Here is a 16,833-nt window from a genome sequence, read left to right on the forward strand (position 1 = left end):
TTACTTGGCATAACATGATGGTGTGGGTTTTTTTCTGTGTTTGTTTGTTTTCTTCTTTTTTTTTTTTTTTTTTTTTAACAGCATCATGCAAACACTTAATAACCAGATATTTATTTTTCTTTTTTGACACTAACTAGTCTAGCCAAGTAGTCCATATTTTATCTGAAGACACTAGATTGATTCTTCCCAACTGGAGTTCCTTTGAACTTGTCAGTACTGAATTTCATCTTTGTGATTTCAAGCCACTTCTCAAGATCATTTTGACTTCTAATCCTATCTTCACAAGTGCTCGTACTCCTCCCACTCTGGCTTCATCTGAAATTTTTACAAGTGTTCTCCCCTCTATCATTCTTGCTGTTAACAAAAATACTGACCAGAATTGTTTCCCTAGCCAAAGTCCCAGTGGGATCCCATCTGAAATGTCATAACAGAAGGCTGATAGCTAAATAGAGTTTTAAACAATTCAGCACACAACCTATGATGGCTGCATCTGGATAGTGCTTCCCTGCTCTGCTTCCCTGGTCAAAATCTTTTAAAAATCAAGATAAATGCCATTTGTTGGTTTCTATTTACTGTCTGTAACCATCAGATAACTTTATTACAATGAGATCATGTCTTTGGAAGCACACTAAGTTTATAGGCACAGAATGAAGAATTCACTATAGGAATACTGTTGAATGAAGGACCAGACAAGGAGCAAAAACAAAACAAAACAAAACAAAACAAAACAACCCTCTGATTCAAACAAAAAGTTCAGCAAAATGAATGGACACGGTTTAGCTATGGTTTGCTGTTCTTTTGCTCAGGTGTGGGGTTTTTTTTGTGGTTGGTGTTTTTTTTTTTTGTTTTGTTTTGTTTTGTTTTGGTTTGGTTTTTTTTTTTTTGTTTTTTTCCCCCGCTCAGTCTTGACCTCTGACAGCACAAGTCAGAAAATGCCTCTGTTGGACTGAGTGTTTCACGGGTGTCATGGTGTCAATCCATGTCACTTTACAGATGTTACTTATTTGCATTTGTCTGGGTTTGCAGTTCTTGTGTACTTCCCAAGACCATTATTTGAAGGCTGCAGGCATAGATACTGTATTTTGTAGTCATTGGGCAAAAGGTCTTAAGGGTGGTTTTAGACTTATTTTCAGAAAGCTAAACCAGTGTGTTAAGAAAAAGATTTCTTTGAGTAAAGTGAGTTTGTTTGGGCATAGAAGATTCATGCTGGATATCTCTGCATACATTGTGTCTTTGTCCTGTTGCACAGAGTAAACACAGAGTGTTAACAAGCCAGATTGTCAAGAGATGAGCAAGGTAAGCTTGTAGAGATATTTCTGTGTTCAACTGACAGTGGAAGTTCCCATGTGTGTATCCCAATGATGGTAGGGCAGAGAGTACTGCTGTGACCTTGTTGTAGGCATACAATGACTTCTTACACCTTACAACAAACTTTGAAAGGCAGGTGAAGGTAAGCAATACAAAGTGAACTCCAATACAAAAGGATTTCAGCAATTTCTCTGTAGCAAGTTTTCTTGATGGTGGCAGTTTCTCAGCGCTGCAAAGTCTGCAATGTCCAGACTGTGCTAAAAGCTCCCTGTGGACTCTGAGCTACTTTCTTAAAGCATGTAGAATGCTGCCCTTTCTGCAGGCATTTTATCCTGGCTGTGCCTGAAAGGTCACTAAAAGAGTCATATGACTGATACATTCCTGGCAGCAGTAACATGAGATGAATAAAACAAAGCTCATTCGATGAATTGCTACAGAGGTTTCCATCCTTAACCTCATCCATCAAACAAATTTTTGACCATTTTATTGTACATTCATCTTACGTGTCACTTTTATCAGAAGGGGCTCTTTTGTTGTGTTTTGCTCTAGTAAACATTCATGCATATACAAACAAATACAGAATCCCATTCCTTTGAAATTTTGGGTGCTGAGACAGTTGTTATCGTGGCTGGAGTTGAATAGTTTAATAACAGTATTATTTATTTGTAAAATATGTTACAAGAAATTCAGCCACAGTGCACTCTTCCTTCGCGGGAGTTAAGGGACTTACCAGGTATATGTCTGTAGTTACAATGTAACACGAACAGGACATACGGCTCAAAGTCGGGACAAATTTTCTATTACTAAGTACCAACAGGGATATGAAGTTTCAGCTCTTGCTCACAGTTACAGTCCCCACTGTCTCCATTGTACATCAGGACAGGATGAAAGGCATAAATGGATTTCTCATTTTTAATTTCTAGAAGTTTGTGGTGTATAAAGGAACAATTAAACTGGGATACACAAAAACACCTCATTAGCATGGATGTACATATGGTAGTAGGGACTCTAGAAAACTAGCAGCAAGAAACAAACTGATAAAACCAACAGATGGACAAAGAGAAATGAAACACCATGGAATAAAAACAATAGTATCTTCCTGTAGAAAACAAAAGGAAAAATATTAAATAGAAACTAGAAGACTAGACACTATTCTCTGTATGGAAATTTTAATCTGTAAGATATAAATACAGAAGCATAAAGAATCAGGTCGACAGCTATTGTATATATATTTATAGCTTCAGTGATTTAATTGAAGCAATGATAATTTACATTAGCTTAGGATCTGACCCAATGAGTCATTTAGGGCACATGTGTATAGAAACGTGACTGATGCTAAGGCTTTTCCTGGATTTTAGTAGGCGTGAAAAATCAATGCAGACTAGATATGAAAGGATATAGAGTTCATGAATGAGAAGGGAGATGAGTGGCTTTATTTGCAAATAAAAGGAAAGGAAAAGTTAGGGAAACAGCCATGTACTTGGCCAACCTGTGACCTGCAGTATGGATGACTTCTTGACTATTTTCAAGCCCTCTCCTTACTTTGCTCCTTGGCTACTATTGTTTGTTTTGCTGATTATCTCACCCCTACCCTTGATGTATGAGGCTCTGCCTCTCACAGCAGTGAATGTGCTGCCAGCACTCAACCCCACCATCACCATAGCATTTGCTTCCTGCCAGTGGCTCCTCTTTAAAAAGTGAAAATGTCTTTGGTAGTAGTTCTGTAATGAGGGTGACTTCTGTCAGGCTTGGGTCTGTGACTGCCTCACTGGAATAGGCTCTCCAGGGAGATGTCGCAGCCCCAAGCCTGGCAGTATTCAAGAGGAGACTGGACAACACCCTCAGACACATGGTGTGAACTGTGGGGTTGTCCTATGCGGGGACAGGAGTTGGACTCATGATTCTTGTGGGTGCCTTCCAACTCAGGACATTCTATGATTCTTCCTCTCCTCCTTCACTTTGTCTATCCCATTGATGAAGCAGCTTGGCTCCTGCAGCTCTATTAGTTCTACCCCCGACACCCCTATCACCTCCTCATCCAATTCCTTCTTCCCATTTCCAGTGGTTTCTCTCCTCACCATCTCTCCCCTTTCTTGTAGGAAAAAACTGATAAAGTTTCCTGCTTTCTTCAGTTTGCCAGCCCTTTTCACTCCTTTTACAGTTCATTTCCCATTCTCTCTTACCATAGTCACAGGAATTTTGTCCTGTAGAATTTTTGTTTGTCCCAGTGACAGAGTTTTTCTCTTGATCTCTTTTTTTTGGTTTGTTTTTGCATTTCTCTCAAAATACAAATACATGTAAATTCCTGAAAAACCAAACAAAACCAAAAACAAACAGACAAAAACAAAAACAAAAACAAACAACAAACAAAAAACACACACAAAAAAACCCCACCCTTATCTCTGCTTGTCCCACTTTGTCTCCTGATGATTTCAAACACTTTCAAACACTTTTCTCTGTTTCTGTAGAAGATTTTTGCTGATCTTATATCCTGTCCTTTGTACACAGCTGGGACCATAGTCAGATTACCTCTTCCTATGCAAATTTAGATACTGGTAACCTTGAGCACACAGTCCTCTCTGTGGTCATCCAGCCACCTTTCACACAGCCACTGCTCTCTTCTTCCTGAAGTCTTTGCCTCAGTGGTCTCTCCTCTGCAGGTTCTCACCTTCCTCCTTTCATCATTCCTCTCCTCTCTTGCTGGTTCTACCTCCAACATGCTACCAGAGGCCCATGAGCAGTAACCTTTGCCTTTCACTTTTCCTCCTGTAAATGGGGTAGTTGCACTAACAAATGCAAATTCTGCTGTCGTCGGGTCTCTGAGGTGTCACAGAGCACCTGGCTTGTGCTCACTCTGCTCCTTCTATACAAACTAAAATCTCAGCTTCTCTCTGTGATATTTACCCATGGATAATTAAACATCAATTCCAGTTCAGCATGGCTAAAACCAGAACTCTTAGCTGCTCCTCTCTAACCTTCTCTGCTATGCCTTGTAGTGAATGATGGCACTTGTATCCTCAAGTCTGCCTGTCACTTGAGGATATAAGTTAGATGTAAACTTTGGTTTTGGTCGTGCATGATTTAATTTCTGAAGATTATTTTTGCATATTGAAGAAGAAGACTTTTCTATCTATTGACACAGCTATAACATTTACCCAGGGCTCTCAGTGTCAAACACCACAATTGTTCCTTTTATTTGAACTCACCAAATGTGTAGTTGAGACAAAAGCTGCAAGACTAATCTCTTTGGCTAGGTTACTCCTCTCCACATCCTGCTACTGACTTCATCTTCCATATTACATCAAGTAGAAGCTAAATCTTGTCACATTTAAAGTCTTTTGTAGAGACTTCACATCTGTCTCTCCTTCTATTTCTAAATTATATATACTGCCCCCATGCTGCCAGGTTGATCTGCATATTAGCAAAATTTCCAAGCTCTTTCTCTCTTTGTGAGAAACAAACAGTTCTCTCATTATTTTCCATAAAACTCTTCTTAGTTCCTTTGGCAATAATTAGGTCGCAAATGCCCTTATATTCCTGTCTACTACAGATAATAATATTTGCTCACAGTTTCTTTGTGATCACTTTCCTTCTGTACCCACCAGTTGCCTGTTGTCTAATACATAGATTGCAAGCTCCATGAAACATGGCTGGTGTTCATGTTTGTACAGTGCTTGGCATCATGATAGTCCTTAAGTATATTCATGAACCTAAAGCACTAAAATAATAATTAAAAAAATTACAATTATCCATTATAAAGATGTTACCATTTTAAAAGTGCTAATGACCAGGGAAGTGTATGTGCATGTGCAAACGGATGCTTCTTGCATATGCATGTCATGATTGAACATTTTTCCCACATGGTATAGCAGAGAGAGAATATGTGGTGTACATGTCCTGGCATGTGAGGTCTTAAACTTATCTACAGCAGCTCTGGAAACCAAGGACTTGGTCCTCTGGACTCAGACCTGGGAGGTGCAGGGATTAAGCTTCACTGCCAGAGCAAGGTGTATGAGACAAGAGAGGGCTGTGCACAAATGTTGGTATCTAAAAACCAGCCAACTCAGAAGAAATGTAGGGGAAATGTAGGCTTTGTTTTAATAACTTTGGAAATGACATATGGGATAAAACGTAAAAGAACATATGGGGACGCTCTTGCTCCTGCAGCTTTGCCAGTATCCTGCTACCTGCCTTGCTGTCTGGTGAAGACACTTCCAAACACTTTAGTGCTGCTGCCTTTTTATGCTGTGAGCATGGCCTCGTGGCTGTTCCACAATATAGCACACAGGAGGAGGTTTGCTTGAATACAATCCCAATAAAGTTTGTTTACAATGATAATCAAACGTTATTGGTCTTTGTGCTGAGTGCACAGTGATTTAGACTTGCAAAACAGGACAAAGCCAAGCCCCGGCAAAGCAAGGGGACAGAGAGCATCTGCAAATATGTGAGGCTGTGCCCTTCCTACTGGCACAGGAGGGCTCAGAAACAGCACAAGGACTTGGATATTCATTCTGGTTCTTGCAGTGCAATGAACTGCATTTCTGCCAAACAGCCAGTAACTGCCTGTGTGTGCTCTTAGCTCACCAATTTGCAAGGCAAAACTAAAACCTCAGATTCTTAAACTGTAACCTCATGGCATTTCTGAGCCCTACAATGTCCACAAGAGCAGCAAAGGGAAACCCCTATACAAATTTTGGTGGAGTTTCCCAGCTTAGATTCTGCTGCGCTGTCACTATTTCCATGCTGCTTAGTTTTATAATTGTCAATTTTTTTTTTTGTTTGTTTGTTTACTTTTTTTTTTTTTTTTCCTTTTCTTCTCAGGGGCTTTTTATCCAGATTTTTCTCCTCTTACCATGTTTGTTGTTGGATAAAGGCTTGCAGCATCTTCTTGTGTCTCTGTTGCTGCTGATCCCTTGGCTAATTCTTTGATCAGCCCTTCTGAGATAAGACGTAGGACTGGGGAGATATGCGAGTTTGTGAAATCTGATAAGTATCACCTTGTGTCATCACCATTACAGAGGTTCTGACAGGGATCTCAGCCTGATACTCCTTGTAATTAGGACCAAGCAGGGATGTTCATGTTGCATTCAACGTCAGCCCAGCTTGCAGTTGTACCCAGCAGAAAACACCAAGATGAATGATTCCGAGGGTTCAGATATTGGAGAATCTAAAATGCACCTCAGACTCCCCAGTGGACCAGGGATCTAGTCATGAGCAGAGCCTCAGGGCAGGAGGTGAGGAAGACTATGCCCTGGAGCAATGCCTCAGCAAGGCAGGGCTGGCCAGCAGGAGGAGCCATGTCAGGGAGGTGGGAACCAGAGTCATGGCTGAGAAGAAAGGAGCCAGAATGAAAGCAGCCAGAAGTAACCAAGCAAGGGCTGGGAGGCATGACCGAGGCTTCAGTAGCCAAAGGCAGAAATGGGGACCAGGAATAGGGCAGGTGAGAACAAGAGCCTGAGACCAGGAAGAAATGGTTGGAGCATAGCTGCAGCAATGAGAAATACTGGCCTGAAATTTTCAGCACTACCTTTTATATCTGATAAATGCAGCAAGTCACCTGTCAACCCTATAAGCCTGGAAATAGGGTTGCGGCCAGGTGTTGCTGCTTGACTCCTGCAAGGCTTTTCAAGGCTTGTCCAAGCTTGCAGTGGGGCTTGTGCAATGCTCAGGAGAGAGTCTGTAAAAGACCTCCACTCAGCTATGAGAACATTAGTAGTCTGAATTATATATTATTTTCCTAAACTGAACAGACCTGGACACTGCTGCATATTAGCCATTTGCTTTCCAATTTTCATGTGTGAGTACTAAGCAAAAAATATAGCTCTGAAATAATTTTTGACTGACAATTCTAAGAACTAAAGAAAATGTGGGGTAGGCTGAATTATCACAGAAGTTATCAAATGAATCATTAGGAAAAATTGTTCTTAGCTAGATCGTTGCTAGGGGCAAGCGATAAAGAGAGGAAAAAAGATAAAAGGAGGAAAAAGAAAATGCCAGGGGCAGTGGCATCCAAGTGTGACCACCGCACTAATAAATTAGAATAAGAGTCATTAGTAGGTGCAACAAAGTGGAGAATTAAGGCCCAAATCTATGAAAGTTAACAATCCAATACTAATGAAGACCTATCTAGATATGTAAAAGGAAAAGGAATAAGGAAAATTTTAACAGAAGCCATGCTGATAAAAATAATTTAGTATAAAGCTATGTCCCAGACATGTAGAAAATTTCAAGGAGCTCACATTGACTCTCTCAGCAGGGAAGACACAAAGAGGCTGTGGGCAGGTGGCTTTTTCAGGGCCACTGGAAATGGTTAACAAGTCTAGTCCACCCACAGCACCTCATTGCCACTATTCTCTGAAACATTGCTGTCTTTCAGTCTAGACTGAGTGTGGCTGGCAAGGACCTGCCCTGTTACACCTGCTCATTTTGGCTGAGCCCCCAAGGAGCCAGCCAGCCAGCCACCCTCAGAAGATGGGAAAGCGGGGTGGGGAAGGGGCCAGCAGCCCTACATGGCTGTGCAGGCTGCCCTCCCTCCATCAGGGTGGAGGAGATGCTCCCCTGGGCACAACACAGGAAGGCTTGCCCCAAAGATTGCCCTCCCTGTTCAGTGCAAATAGCAATAAATGACTCACATCAAAATGAATTCTTTCACTGACATCAAAACCAAACATGACAGTCTGCCTGAAACCATTTTCCATACGATTTTCAGCTTGTGGAGAGTCTCAGATTTTGCTGATTTTTACTGATTTTGAATATGAGTTTTGTTTATTTTTAAATGTCAAAACATTTCTATGGCTAGGAAAACCATGTCTTATTTAGCGGTGGCAAGAACATAAGTATCTCTTCAAATCATCTGTGGCTTTTGTTCTCAAAACCATCACTAGCTACTCTCTAATTTCTGCTACTGGTTTGGTACAATTGTGTGGGACATTGTCTCATGATCTGGACCTCTTTGTGTTCCTCTCCTGAAACAACTAATTAATGACAAACTAAGCAATATTTTCAAAATGTTTTGGTATGAAATTTATCTTTCTTTGTAAAAGAGATGTTAACTCTTCATTCCCTTTTCACATATGTGGATCTTTTCCAATACTTCTGCATCTCGTCTTTCTTGAAAAGATGAAACATGGGTTATGAATAGTTAAAAAAAAAAAAATGATGCAAGGTAAGTATGTCCCCCTGGCTGTTACAATGCACTGATGTTATTAAGCGGTATTCCATTGTGATAAACTGATGGAATGGAAATGTTGCTTCCTTCAAGCTCTACATTATGTTATTTAGACATTTTTTAAACTTGACGTTGACAAACCCCACAGGAGGTGGTGATAGATGCAAGGGGAGTGGCAGGGAAGACAGTGAGGGAGAAGAGAAATTATCATAGATGGAGCCAGCAACACCACCATTTTTCCCTGTGTGGCTTTATTTATATATTTGCCTCATACCACAGCCCTGTCTCCTAGGGATTCCTTGAACATCAACTTCATTAGTTACGAAGGCAGCAATCCATAACCAATTTTCTTTTCATGTCAAGCTTGTTCATGTATAAACCCAGCCCTTTTGTTGGAAACATTTGCAATTAATCCCACAAACAAAGAAAATGCAAATCTTACAGTTTACCCTAAGCAACCCTTCTGACTCAAGGCCCTGACCACCAACTATTATACACTAAAATGAATTGAAATTCCCACTTTGAATCTAACCTAATTTTCTAGTGATAATAGGCATGGATTCCCAGAAGCATTCTATGCATCTAGATAGTAACGTCCTAATTTCCTTTCCTGGTAAATGTTTTAAATAAGATTTTAGCACCAAAGGAAATTAACCTTTAAATTAATTGTAATTATAATATGCCATCACTGATTTTGTCTTCAGACTAATTACTTGCTATTATTTAAACAAACTGCACCTCCTTTGAGCTTTAAGTTTGTTTCTCTCTCTGCAGTGCAGTGCCAAATGATCACAGACAAAGCTGTGTAATGTCTGCCAAGCCCTCTGACACCTTGGACTGCTCAGGTCCATTTGCATCTCAGATGCAGCCACTTTCAGTTGTCATATCTTCCCACCATAGGCTTTCCCCGCTGTGCTTCAGCCTCACACTCTGCGGCTCAGACGTTTTCAGCCTGTGCTTTCTGATCAGCCAGCATGCCTCGTGGGATGCAGCATACCTGTGAGAATGAGATGCTCAGCATTGGCCTTCTGCTTGGCAAAAGGTCCCCTTCAAGACAGGACATGGCTGGAAATAATGACACAGGATCCAGCTGTTGATATGTGCAAAAGACTGATGCTGTACAGGCATCTCAGGGAATTTTCTAAACGTTCCCGGTGGCACCGCAACTCTCTAAGACAGCTCTGTCTAGGACCACAAGCGTGAGGCAGTACCATGGGATTTCAAAGGCTTCTCTTTCTCCACGCTTCCATCAGCATCCTGACAGCTGAAGGCATCCCGTTTCCCTCTCTTTGGTTTACTTAGCTCACGTAGCAGTCACCACACTAAATGAAACAAGTAAATGGAAAAAGCTTCTAATTTAGCCACAGGCTGTAAATTGGAGAATGCAGCTGAACAAAAACAAGCTGTAGCTTCAGCTTTTGTAGCCTGTTCATTGAATTCTCATTCATGAATGACCTGTTCAACAGTTGGAGAACAGTTGTATTTTAAATATTAATTTGTATTTGTTCCTACACTTATTTGCTACTATGCTGCCTCTGCAGATTGCCTAGGCTGTCCTTAGCATTAACCAACCAAGTCAGACCAGCAATTCACCCTGTTGTGAAGGAGGTGTCCACCACTGATAAGGCAACTTGCTCTTTGGAGTTATATCTCTACCTCAATTGACTGTAGTGGAAATCTCAATTGTTAGTTTAAACTGCAGGCCTAACTACATACGATTGTAGGTATATGGTATGAATACCATCCTTGACTTCTTGTGGCATCAGTGAGGGGCCCAAAAATGCAAATGTGTTTCTCCTCCTGATACTGCTGTTCCTTTATGACATGTTCCACTTCTTTTATTTCAAAGATGTAAAGGGTTTAAAGATGCAGAAATCACCTCCCACCTACCAAAAAACTATCACAGGTTCTGTAATATTCCCACATAGCCTAAGGAAGGCAGTTGATGACAGTCCATAAAACCTGTGGTAGCATGGAAAAGATGAGGGTGGAAAAAGTGAAGATGCAATAATCACTGCTTCCCAAAGGAAGACACAGGACACATTACACAAACACTATGTGCAAAAGTAGTAAAAAACATAGTTGAGATGTTGGAACTCCTTGTCTTGGGAGGCTATGTTTGACAAAAATATTCAAATACCCGAGTACACTTTCAGGAAAAAAATATCATTGTGGGCAATGAAATATGAAACCATTTCTGGCTAAGGAAGCCCATGAACTGCAAACTACTGTCAAGATTTTTGGGGAACCACAAACTTACTGTGTTCTTATATGTCTATATGGCAAATAGATATGGAAGTAAGCATCAGAAGTTCTTCATTGTTGGATATATTGGGCTAGATAGACCTGGTATCTCTTATCTTGTGTTATGTTACACAAGTGTCACAGATAGCGCTGCTATGCTGTCACCTTTCAGCTGGCAGGAGGAAGAGACCTACCAGGCTACCTGGGAAAACAACCTCCAGAGATGCATTCAAGCCCAGCCTTGATGCAGAAAGATGGTTGCTATCATCTTCAGCTGTCTCCCTCAGCTTTAGTTTGTTTTTCCTTCCTATCTTTCTCCTATCCTGGTAGGTTCAGAATTTACAGCCATATTCACCAGAAAATGGGAAAGGAAATAAAGAAGCAGAAATAATAGCTGAACATTTGCTACCAGTTTCTCTTTGTTTTAGAGATTTTTAAGCAGGGATGGAAACCGATGTATTATTTCTCTGTAGTGTCTCACTAAGCAGATTGTGAAAAGCATTTGGCACAGAAATAAAGTAATATCTGAACAGATTCTGCACTTCAATACTGCCTTTCATCCCAGAAGCTCAAAGTTATGAAGGAACACGCCTGTGAGCTTGTCCCTGTCATTATTTTCCATTTTAAATATAGGAAACAGAAGTATGGAGAGGTTAAATAACCTGCCCAGAGGTGGAAGGTAGCCTGTAACAGAGCTAAAAATAAAAGGATTTTCTAGCTCTCCCATATGTTTGTCAAAATTTCACCTTTCTCACAACTAATGAATTTAATATTTTCTTTTAAAATAAAATCTTTGTCATCACATTTGTATGTCCTGGGTCAGGCCTAGGATCCCTGAGCGGATTGTTATTTGGCACAGAGTTTATTGGCACAGAATTGCTATGTTGTATTGCTCACCAGCAGATATCCTCTATCTGGGGTATTTTCTTCCTGAATGTTTCCAGTAATTCAAACAGAATCTTGAATCCAAGCTTTTATGTGGAGTGTGAAATAATTTAAAGCTTTGCCTAGAGCTTTACTTCTGTGCCAGACATCCCAAAAGCTGGGCTCAAGGGAATATGCAGCAAAAATCTATTTAATGGAGCTGCAATTTCTTTTGCTTTGCACTTTACCTGAAAACAATGCCAAGATAAAAGAAGATAGTGTATGTGCAAGTTGGATCCTTGCTAGTGTGAGATAGTGCAAAGGTTGTACCTCATGGCACTCAGACAACAGTCAGGCCATATTTATACTCTCATTGCCTTGGCACTATGTTATGGTAGCTAAATGCTGTTTCCTTCCTGTCTGGGTCTGCAACAGAGCCTTCTGGATTAGGATTTAACTGTGGGACACAGACTGATGATTTTTTTTAGGCTGGGGTTCCTTCCTAGCCAAAGCTGTACCCCTAATAACAAGCCAATCCCCTTTCCCTCAACAGAACCTGCAAGATATGCAGAATTCCCACTTCATTAACCCAGGTTACTTTTTTAATTGCTTACAGACAGAAAGCCCCAGGAGGATGTTGCTTTATTGCATACATTGCAGGGTTTTCCACAAAATATCTGTATATTCAATAACATTTTCAAAAATACATTGAATTTTCTTTTAGTAAGGCAGTAACAGCTTATAGCAAGGAGCCAAATTGCTAGAGAGGAAATGCACATTAAATGAACATTTCAGTGTTATTAAAAATAATGTGGAGGCTTTAAAAATGCAGGCCTAATATGATTTTGGAAAACAAATGAGGAGCTCCAATAAGTTACAGCCGTTGCATGCCTCCAAGTAATGATCGTTGCTGACATTTTCATGCTTTATTTTTAATTGCTACATCTAATAATGCTAATGAGGTAAGCATGACAATGGCTTAGGCATACCAGTGGCAACAGCAAAGAGGAGAGCATTGAGGCTGCAGCAGCCCTTGCTGGACACCCGTCCTGCCTTTTCTTTCCCAGATGGAGACCTGAGGCACTTGAAGTCTCAGTGTTCCTCCTCCTTACACAGGCACAGGTGACAGGATGCAGAAGGGACCTTTGGGAATGACAAAGCACCTACAAGAGAAGCCATCCTTGCCTGACCCTTGGAGGTGGGTGTTGCAGTTTGGCTCTGGTGCACTCAGCATTACAGTGCTGCTTGGGACTGTACCAGGAGGGAAAGCAGCTTCCTCTGTAATCTGTGATGCAGAATTAACCCAAAGCAGATTGTTCTCATGAAAGGTAGTGTAGATTTGTGCTTTGATTCAGGGGGCCTGCTGCTGGATTTATTTGGTGTGTGAGTAATTAAAACCTCTAGACTTGCTGATTTAGCCATAGTTATGACCCTGATTTGATCACTGTATTGTTCCATTCTTAATCCTTTAGTGAGGTTAGAGCAGGTTAATCTTAGCGAAATGTTTGCTTAATTCTACCCTTGCTCATTTGTTCTCTTAATAAAATCTGCATAAAGAATGGAGAAATAGTAATTCTTTCAGCTTGTTCCAATTACTCTGAGAGCGAAGCTAATTCAGCTGAAGCAGCTTAAGAGCAACTTGATTGTATTTCTACAGTTGAGGCTCTGTGCCAACAGAGGGTGAGGCACCTTGTCTGCTCCAGAGCAGTGTCATTATACTCCTCTGGTTAAAATCTGGACCATGCTCATGTTTGGCCCTTGGATGTTGCATGACTTTTTCTCCAGTCTTATGCCTTGCTGCCCACTCCTGCCAGGCTCAGTGTTTCTGCCTCTTCTGCTCCTCTTCTGGGCTGCTGTTTCTCCCACGGCACATTTGCAGAGCAGATTGAGTGTACAGGTGTTCACCACATCTATTGTGAGAAGCAAAAGCTTTTTCTGTTGGGTTTGTCACATCAGACAGGACTTGTGGCTAAATGCTCCTTTGGTGTGACCCAGTACGGTTATCTTTACGGTCCTCTGTGACTGGCAGTCATGAGTGGTCTTGAAAACATGAGAACTAGATTTCTCCTGTGATGTCTGTGAATATGTGGGTGGATAGTAAGACAGCAGTACCCCTCTGTTGTTCTTCACAAATCACTTCAGAGGCTGGGAAAGCAGGGTAGTGGTATGGGAGAGTTGCTTCGTGGTGACTGGAACATAGGATCTTTCACAGCTAACACCTCTATAGAACATGAAGGGACACCAGCTGCTGGACTGTGTGCAAGCACAAACTCATCCTCACCCCTGACCAGGTATGGATGTTAGACACGGATTGGTGGGCAGCAGAGTAAGGCTTTTTTCTGCCATGCTAGGTGTCTTGCAAGTCTGGAAGACGGAGTACACTGCAGACAGGAGGGGTGTCTTCATCTTTCCGTGCCACAGAGCTTCCTCCATAGCAGTATGCAAGGGTGAGGAACTGAAAAAGCAGAAAAGGAGACTATGGAAAAAGAAACACAGCTAGCACATCTGGAATGACCTCAAGATCAAAGACTTGAATATACAGGAAGGTCTAGTAGTGGCTCTGGGACACATTTCACTTTTCCTGAAAGCCTTTCTCCTTCACACTCCCTTAATCGTCTGCATGAGATGATACCATCTGTGAGCGTACTGAGAAAGCTATGCTGAGGCATCTTCCTCTGGAGTACAAGTGCTTAATAACGTGACATCCGTAAAGTATACACTACTCCTCAGAAGAGCATGAGAGATGGATGTGTTGCCAAAAGGGAGGGAAAAGGCAAGAAAACATATCTAAATGGAAATAAAAGAATCTAAACTTTAACCTGAGCAGGGGGTATCTGTAAGGACTGTGGCCCTTGGCTGTCACAGTGAACGCTTGGTGCATGTCACAGTGGATGTCTGAGAAGAGAGAGAACTAGAATCATTCTCACTCTCTGCTAAATTAATCCTCTCAGTAGAAATCAAAGCTACTTTAATTTTACGATACCTTGAGGGGTCAAATCTGATCTGAGCATTATTACAGCGTTGGGATGATTCAGCCTTTTTTTTTTTTTTTTTCCCCAGCCACATTTCCAGAGCTCACCAGAGGTGGAGCTGTGGCTTCTGTGCTTGCACTGGCTTCGTTGTGCTGGGCGGAGATTTGCTCCTGTACCTCCGAGAGATGCTCACAGATGAGTAAAATGGATCTTTGACTGGAAAAGGAGGACTGGCTGAGGTGTACTAACAAAGTAATAAAAGTCTCAAAATGGGGAAGACGATGGAAAGAAAAGGTTCAAGGAAGCATGACAATCTGTGGCTTCTGAACAACAGGGAGCTCCCACCACAGTGAGCAGAAAACACCACCATATTGGCTGCAGTGCTTTGCTTCCAGGAATGCTGCTTTACAGACCACAGGAGAAATCTCTCAAACATGCCCCAGCTCGAGTGCTAATTTGGTGAGGCAAGTCACAAGTCCCTTCCTCAATTCTTACTTATATTGTGCCCTAAAACATTACAGAAGAATGAAGAAAAGACTTAAGCCCTTAGAAGACAGGGCAGAATGATACGAACCAAGATTTCATTCGAGGAGCAAGGAATCATTCTCCTCCTGCTCTTCGGATAGTGAATGCATTTAACAGGGGAGTAGAACACACATATGACTGGATCCTTCCCTAAAAAGACAAGACCTATTTTTGATATACTCCTGCTCCACATGCCTGTCTCAAACTCTTTTTACTCTTACACCTTTCTTGCCTCCACAGAAACAGAAAGACAACTGAAATGAGTGTAGTCAGAAAGACCTCCAAAGTCTGGTTTGATTTTTGACACTAAATCTCCCCTTGACGTCTCACAGTGGCACAGTATTGCCAATAGATTATAGGGTTGCAGCTATTTTCTATGCAGGAGAACACACAAAGGAACCCCCACCAGCCCTAGCAGCGCTCTCAATCAAATAAAAACCCTTTAGCTTCCTGTTGCAGCGCTTTCTCTAGATTCATGTATATTTTATCAAAGTTACATGTAGTTCTGATACTTGTTTCTAAAGTGCTTTACTATGAATCCCAAGATGCACTGAAATGCGGCAGTGGCCCTTTTTATAAAAATCAAGGTTAGAGAAAAAATGAAATGGCTTGGCTCCGTAGCATGTAATACGAGCAAATTCTGCTCAACAGGCTTCTATTGATATAAATAAGCAGAAGAAACACAAACATACATCTATATGAAATCATTTCGCTCCTTGTAAATGTACCTTGGGAGCAGCAGGAATAAAGAGGAGCTCCGCAGTTTCACCTCTCATAATGAAGGTCCTGCAATGATCTAAAGCAATTTTTTTTTGCCAGAAGTGCCTTTATGAGCCAACAGACAAGTCAACAGAGAAGAGCTATACCCTCAGTGGTAACCAATTACTGTGAAGATAGTCAAAAACAATCTGGAATAAGAAACAAAACAAAACAAAACAAAACTGCTTGTATTTGCCAGTTGGTATTTTTGCCCTTTTTTTTTTTTTTTTTAAATTTTGTGTCCTAAGTTAAGCTCTGAGGAAAAAAGAATGCAATGATCTTTTCAGAAGAAAGGAGTATGTATTTTTAAAAATGCATTTCATGACTCCTTTGTCTTTCAGGCATTTGCAAATTTTATATCAAGAAGGATGGACAGAAAGCATGTTCTGGCTACAGTATAGTAAGGCATTTAGGCTGAAATCAGTAAGAGCCAGCACAGTGGAGAGGTGATTAAAAAAAAAAAGAATTCATTTTGGATGTAATAAAGCTTTAGTACTTACAGCTGTCCTCTTCTTCAGTAATACATTTCACAACATAACAGGCATAGATGAAGCCCGCCAGCTGAAACAAAATGTAATAGTGTTAGATATAAAGCAAATACAATAGAAAAACAAGAGTTCATTTCAGAAAGGCAACAACAGAAACAGAAATAAAAAAATTACCAGACTCTGTTTGATGAGGAAACGACAACTCTTCACAACAGTTTGGTAATTTTAATTGGAAATAGAGGAATTGTACGTCTTTCTTGAAAAACACGCCCTTTAATAAAATTTCCAAAAAATGATCAAAAATTTTCTGTGTCCAAATTGTTTTCTTTTTAATTATTGAAAACCAGAAAAACAAATGGGTCATTGGATGGACGGGCTTTTAGGCACTGAAAATGTAAATATTTCTATTAAAATTTGTTGTCCAACAAAACCCACCCTCTAGTAGAACTGTATTTTAGCAGAACCCTGCCAGCTAAACTGAGGACAAATTCAGTGCATTTGCAAA

The 16,833-nt window shown here is 40.8% G+C and overlaps 1 protein-coding gene across 3 annotated transcripts in view; it reads right to left on the reverse strand.

The window, feature by feature from the left end:
* NKAIN2 (sodium/potassium transporting ATPase interacting 2) overlaps window positions 1-16,833 on the reverse strand; it is a 548,040-nt gene that overhangs the window by 10,326 nt on the left and 520,881 nt on the right. For all 3 annotated transcript variants that reach the window (XR_011738396.1, XR_011738395.1, XM_065835583.2), the window contains one exon: window positions 16,341-16,401. Coding sequence is in view for 1 of the 3 variants with exons in the window: in XM_065835583.2 (XP_065691655.1) it covers window positions 16,341-16,401 (61 nt within the window). In the remaining 2 variants the exon portion in view is untranslated. The remainder of the gene's footprint in view (window positions 1-16,340; window positions 16,402-16,833) is intronic.

Source organism: Patagioenas fasciata, chromosome 3 (assembly GCF_037038585.1).
Source record: "Patagioenas fasciata isolate bPatFas1 chromosome 3, bPatFas1.hap1, whole genome shotgun sequence".
Lineage (NCBI taxonomy): Eukaryota > Metazoa > Chordata > Aves > Columbiformes > Columbidae > Patagioenas > Patagioenas fasciata.